The 7,116-nt window shown below is 39.2% G+C and overlaps 1 protein-coding gene across 2 annotated transcripts in view; it reads right to left on the reverse strand.

Moving 5' to 3' along the window:
* Nucleotides 1-369: 369 nt before the first annotated feature.
* Nucleotides 370-7,116, reverse strand: part of lhx2b (LIM homeobox 2b) — a 16,451-nt gene continuing 9,704 nt past the window's right edge. For both annotated transcript variants that reach the window (XM_031300855.2, XM_031300854.2), the window contains exons 4-5: nucleotides 6,417-6,622; nucleotides 370-1,125 (exon numbers count right to left, since the gene is read on the reverse strand). In XM_031300855.2, the coding sequence (XP_031156715.1) occupies nucleotides 835-1,125; nucleotides 6,417-6,622 (497 nt within the window). In that variant the 3' untranslated portion in view covers nucleotides 370-834. The remainder of the gene's footprint in view (nucleotides 1,126-6,416; nucleotides 6,623-7,116) is intronic.

A 7,116-nucleotide genomic window follows, 5' to 3' on the forward strand; every position in this document is an offset into this window, starting at 1 on the left:
AAAGCTGAAGACTTATCTTTTTGATGCCTTTATTTAAATAATTGTTAATTTCTTATACTGTACTGTATCTTTTATTCTCGTATTTTATATGTTTTACATTTTTTTATTGTTTTTAACTGCTCTTTAATGTTTTATGTAAATCACTATGAATTTCCCTGTTGCTGAAATGTGCTATACAAATAAAGCTGCGTTGCCTTGCCTTGCCTTCGACCAAAAAAATTAATTTACGGCCTTTTGGCTTTGCATGGCAGAATAGAGGTGATTACCACTACGCTGTCTTTCGAGTGAAATTATTAGTGTCTGATCGTGGTCGACTTCTAAGAACAGCAGGTCAGATGAAATTGACTGTAAGGCACATGGCACTCGGAGGATATTGTAACCTGTGTTTAATCTCAGATTTTCAAAAAGGAGAATTTTTTACAATCCTTCTAACAGTGACTCTTGTACAACAACATAAATACTGTGCTGGGAAAAAAAAAAAAAACGAAAAAAAAAGGAATTAATTAAAAATTAAGCAGTTTTCTTTTTTCTCTCTCTGTAAACATTGAAAAATGCAAATCAAGTCTCCTCAGTTCTCGACAAGACAACAACATCAAAATAACAACAACTGTTCCATCTGGAAGGCTTTGCCGCCTCACTATGCAAATAGTCTCTAATGGGCTCAGAGTGAAATAAAGTCTCTTTTTTTTTAATGCTTCCGTTACCTTCTCTTTTCTAATCCATTTAATGTTGGAAGGAGTCAACAGTGCTCAGTTTTAGATCCAGTCGGGTGGAGCAGAGGGGAGAGGGGATAGGGGGGTAGGGGGTGAGGCTGTGGTGAAGGGCTCCGTCCTATCAGAAGAGGCTGGTCAGTGTGGTCTGTGACGGACTCCGGCACTCGTGGACGTCCATGCCGCCCGGCACCGAGGAGAGCACGGAGGTGACAGTGGGCATGGTGGGGTTGGTCAAGTCTGTCAAGGTGGTGGGGGTGCTAGAGGGGCTCATGGAGGCATTGGAGATCTCTGAGGCTGGGCCTGATGGCGTGCCGCCCTGCAGCGTGGAGCCGTCGGATGCCTTGTCCAACCCGGTACTCTCTTGCCGCAGCAGGTTCCTCCTGAACTTGGCCCGAGCGTTTTGGAACCAGACCTGCGGGGGAACAAAATCAATCGTGTTAATCCAGGGGAATTGATCCACCAAAGTTAGCTTAATGGAACTTTCCACCACAGAATTCCACACTTCCATTTACCAGGGGTTCTTAAAGGGTCACCCACATTACACAAAAACTAGTTTGAACTAGCAGGGGGGACAAGCGAAAAGTTAAAACCGACTCAACTTTTAGAGAAACGCAACCCCACGTCACGCTGCGGTGGCCAATCATGTAACTGGAGATCAGACTTGTCGGTGTGTTTTGAGCTATGGATTGAGGCGGTGAGAGAATCCCATACAGGAAACAGGAAACATCACTGCCTTTATCGCTGCCACAAGAAAGTTTTAAAACACTATGAGGTTTCTTTCGCTCTCTCCTGTGAAATAATGCTGCCTTTAGTGCGCTCGGAAACGTCGAGATCTATAAACGATCTGACGGAAAAACAGTAACTGTTAAATATAAAGTCAACTTGTACTACATTAGGGGGTTAAAGAACACAACAGGACGTCACAAAAATTGGCCGTGGCATCTGGCCATGCAGATACTGTAATTTATGTTTTATTTGTCTCCACCATTTGTGGAGCTCACAGCGATGAAAAATTACAGTTAAAAAAATCTGCTGTAGCATCTATTTCTAGAAATAGTGTCCCCGTTGCTCTAGATAACCCAGACCAGTTTTCACATGAATTATTTCTTTGGGAAAAAAAGTAATTCCAATGATAACTGTTCACTGCAAGATCTGTGGATTATCAAAAGTAACCAGGACATTTCCATAAAACATGTTTGGGTTGAATTATATAAACATAATCTTTCAGTGCGGTGAGTACCACAAACAAAATTCCATTCACCTCCACTGTATTGGGGTGGAGGTAGTGGATATCTCAAAACTTGGACAAATAAATTCCAAAGTATCTACACTGATGGATACAACTAGAGGTAAAAAAATATTTTCCAAATCTGGTCTAATTTATCTGAACCGAGCCTTTAAAAATCTCACCAACTCACAAATACCACAATCCTTCCTACTTTGCTCAATACTTTGTTAACTGACCATGGCTGTGCTTTTGCATATTTAGGTCCAGTAACTACAATCATTTAGGCAAAGCTGCCCACCATTTTCTCAAGTATGCTATTAGATTTTCTTCCTTCTGGTCTATGGTTTTAGTCCATTCCCATGCAGATTAAATTCCATTTGTCACAATATATACACGGCACATCATGTCTGCTTTTATTCTAACTGCTTTTTGCAACATGGTAATAGAGTGCAAGGTTTTTAACCCAGGCCTTACTTACAACTGTATCACCACACAACATTATCCTAAGAAAAGTGATACATGCAGACATGATGCTCACTCTGATGGATTACCTACTGTATCTCAAGCATGCTTCAATGGACACCTACTGCCCAAAAGGTGTCAACAACACCTTCAGCAATCTCAGATTCTATGGTTTGTGTTGGGGAGTGTTTAGCTGAGAGGTAGTCTCACATTGCTAGACCTTCCTCCACCAGCGCTGCAGAGGGAGGTCTGGCTTGTCCACACAACATTCAAGGATAGGAGAAAAATGTGCTCTGGTTTATTGGCATTTAATTTAAACCAATCACAAGCTTAGCGCCTGAGGCAGCTCAGTGCCTCTGCAAAATAGGCACAGGAAGGAACTTGTTTTGGTGGAACACGTCACCCCAGTTCTGATGTCTTTGCACTGGCTTCCTGTCCCTCAAAGAATTGATTTCAAGGGCAAGCTCTGGAATTAAAATGGCTGTTGGGTGTATGATGAGAATTTAACTCCAAAAAAAGATATAATATAATTTGATTGTCGGTTCTAGCTCGGAGGACGTTCCCGAATCGACTGGCATTGAGAATGCCAATACAAAGAAAAAGGTGATGGACATCCTGCAAAAAATGAGGGGGATCCGGCGGAATTTTTGGTGGCACCTAAACTCGTAAATGAAACATCATCGATATAGACTAGGTGAGAGGTATAGATAGTTTAGTAAAAACGACAGCATCAGTTGTTTGTTCAAGAAAGCTTTACGTTTCCCTGACAAGGACTCTTAGCAGCTATGTCAAGAGCAAAGACTAAAGTAGCGTAGCGTTGTTTTAAAGACTCAAAATCTCATGAGGAGAAGGACGGGGTCGATGGATGGGGTCCAAACACTCACTCGTTTGTGAGTGTTTTCCATCTACAGTCAACTTGGTACCTTTTCACCATGACCGAAGTTAAATCCTAACCTGCACCAATCAATATTTGTATATGAAAAATGGCTCAAATGGCATGTGAATGTGTTATGTAATGTCACACATGGAATTACCACCCAAATCTGTATCAGCTCTACGAAGCATTTTAGCATATTTTATCTGATTGTTTTGGTTTTCTGTCCCTCGACTTTACTGTTCTGGTTCAGTATTACGGCTCTCATCATGGTCGTTTTCAGCAAAAAAAGCTCTAAAAATCCATTGTACACTACCTGTCCAGCACCAAACAAAAGCCAGACACAGTTAGAGACTAGCTGGTGAACATAGCACAGCATTTAGCAGCTCAAGAGTCATTTTAATTACGTTGGTGGGGACCAAAACAGAGCAAAAAGCAAACCATTACCAGGAACACAACTTTTTTTTTAAATGCTATTGTTGCTTTGTATATCCTAGATGTGTAAATAACCAACTGTTTGCCAACGCATTAGCAAAATTAACGTTATAAGACTAAAATATGTAAAATATGTACCTTGAGCTCTGCCTTTAAGTTCCCAAAACACTGGTTAATGCAGCTTTAATGTATATTCCCCTAACCCAAACCCAGACATCATGTGCCAAAATCTAACCAAACCTTAACCCAATCTGTAACACGGGGAAACTTTTTGTAACAGTTTTGGAAGGCACTAAAAAATGATGTAATCCTGCTGATAGGGACGTCAGATTAGAAAACACTCATATATTTAAAAGGCAATGAGATACTATATTGTTGTTTAGTTTGCAGGACTTGAGAAATTTTGCTGAAAAAGAGCTAAAATATGTAAAAGAAATACTGTTATGATCTACGACACATTTTGATGTCGCAAAACCCCAATCAGCCGGCACACACCCCCTCCTTCCATTTGCTATTAGTTAAGAGCACACAGCAGTGAGCATCTCCTTGTCTGTTACGAGTCTGTTTGCAGATGTTCAGACTGGATTCAAGGATAAAATAACACTTAAAAACACAACAGTAGGGCGTTCTTCTATTTTGTACAAAAGATTATAAAATCATTGACTTTTATGGCTAGTCATAGAGAATAAAAGCCAGCGATAGCCACAGAAAGAAAAAAAAAACATTTCTTTTATCTTTGCACATGAAAATAGAGAGCCTTGGCCTTGTCTACAGTGTGTATAGCCATAAAAGCAGCTATGATTTCAGTCATTATTCTCATATTTGCAATGGCAATTAAATGAATGGCTCTTCCTTATTTTACTGATGACACTTTCAAGTAGGGTTAGGGTAAGGTTTAGCCCTACTGTTAATTTATTTTCATTTTTTAATTACATGTTCTCTTTGCACTTCATCTTTGCTCTCTTTTTCAATAACAAAAAGCAGTATCTGCGATGTGGCGAGTCTGTGCTGAGCAGAGTGTTGGAGAGTGTTAGCGCTGGAATCATGACGGAGCCATGGGAAACAGGCGGAGGGGAGAAGCACTTCAGCTGGAATAACAGGCATGAAAACTCCAACGCATCAAAGCAAAACGACTGCTTTGTTTTCTGCAAGCGTTAATTAAAGCAGCGGGATGATTTTATTTTTTTTTTCTTCCTTCTCAGAAAGAAATTTTATTCAGAAAACCTTTTTGTCTCATTTTTCTTCTTCTCAGTCCCCCAGATAATATGCTGTCGTCTTTTGTGGAAATCAAACGCTCTGTTGTGCTTCTTCTTTCTTGGTGTGTACTACAAAGCTTTTTTTGTTTTTCATCCCTCAGTCCTCACTGTAACATCATATCGTCCATTGAAATACATTGCATTTTGTTTTGTTGTGGCTTTGTTTTTTATTTCCAGGTAATTTTTGCATTCTAATATGAACAACACATTGACTTTTAACAGCTTTATTTTTCCTTGAGGAAATAAAAAAAAACACTACTTCTTTTCAATGCAGCTTTTTAAATTAATTTCCTATTTTTTGGATTGTGTGTTCATTTAAATAAGGGGGAAAGGCGAGCAAACAAAGCAAATATAATCCATTTCGTCCATCCAGTTCGATTTGCATTGGAAACATGTGACATTCCTTCACCGCTGTTGGCATTTGTCTCCCTCTCCCCTAAGTAAAGGAAAGTGCGCTCTCATCTGAAGTGCAAAGCTGTTGTGGTTACCTGTAGGGGTGTGACGATACATCGATCCGGATCGATATTTCGATTCAAAGATCCACGATCCAGTAAATTGATTGTGCAAATTGAAAATATCAATACATCGTCTGTAAGATTCCCCTTTATTTTAGAGTCCCACCTTATATTTATGCTTTTTATTGAAAAGAATAGTTTGTTTTTTTCATTTAAATGCCTGGAAGAGCTGAGTTATAAAACTGACAAATCATATTTAGTTTCTTTTTTGAGTTGATATAAATGTCACTGTGTTAAATTTGGCATACTGTTTGGTATCGTCTTGTATCGATCGCAGGTTCCTGAATCGAATTGAATCAAAATTGTAAGGTGACAGACCTTTGTGTTGTCCTCAGGTCAAATTTAATCCGTTTTCAACATTTTTTTGTATATAGAAATATGGTTTTCTTGGAACCAAAATGTCCAAAAATAACATGGATGCATGGATGTATGTTGTATGAATCCCATACAACGTTTTTTGCAGGTACATTTTATGATTATTTTTATTGAATTTTGGGTTTTTTTATTCAATTTCATAGCATTTGAAAAAAAAAATGTTTAAATGGTTTCAAAACAGTATCCTGACTAAACTTTGATATAAACCAGTTGGTGAATCACTCAACATCCTCTGATCTTAACTATCAGTCAAAATAATTCATAATTTCAGCTTTTTTCAACTCATAAATTAGGTAATATTTCATATAAATTAGGTTAATTGACCATGAATAAAAAAAAGTAACAAAAACGTTTTAAAAAAGCGTCAAAAGCACAGAAAAATGCAACAAAAACACTGGAAAAAGCACCAAAAAATGTTAATTTTCAATTTTGACCCAGAAGGACAACAAGTTCATGATGGATGGGAAGACAACACAAGGGTTAAGATATCAGCAAATATCGTGTCGTTGTCCAACCAATCAACAAAATATCGTATCGTGATGAAGCTTACACTCCTACCTGTAAGACCCGCTTGGTGAGGCCCGTCTTCTGGGCAAGTTGTTTGAGGTCCTTGGCGTCCGGGTTGTGGTTGATGGCGAAGTAGGACTTCATGGTCCTCAGCTGGTGGTGCTTGAAGGACGTGCGCATGCGCTTGGTCTTCTGACTGGAGCTGTACTGGGAGTCCCGGTCCATGGACTCGCCGTCGTTCTCGTTACAGCTCAGCGCTGCAGGCCAACGGGGAACAGGAGAGAAGAGCCGGTTAGACAGAGGGAACTCGGATCCAAGCGCTAATGTCAGAGACGTTATGTAACTTTGTTTTTTTGTTTTGTTTATTAGCACGTTGGTGACATGAATATATATTAGGGGTGGGGGGGGTGGATTGATACAGCATAGTATTGCGATATTTTCCGTGGCAATACTGTATCGATACACAGACGCCAAGTATCGATCTGTTTTTATATAGGTGTTGGTCAGTTTATCTGCCTGACAATCCCATTTTGCAGCAATACAACTGAAGTGAGATGAACAAACAGAGAAATTTATCTTTTTTTAGATAAAACAGATGTTGACAAAGTTACCTTTTTGAGACATCATTTGAAATTGGGAAAGATTTGAAGTTGGAACAAAGGGAATAAATTGCAGAATATTGCAATATGTTTAAAATCGCAATAATATCGTATCGTGACGTAAGTATCATGATGATATCGTATCGTGAGGC

Source organism: Sander lucioperca, chromosome 2 (genome assembly GCF_008315115.2).
Source record: "Sander lucioperca isolate FBNREF2018 chromosome 2, SLUC_FBN_1.2, whole genome shotgun sequence".
In the NCBI taxonomy this organism is placed as follows: domain Eukaryota; kingdom Metazoa; phylum Chordata; class Actinopteri; order Perciformes; family Percidae; genus Sander; species Sander lucioperca.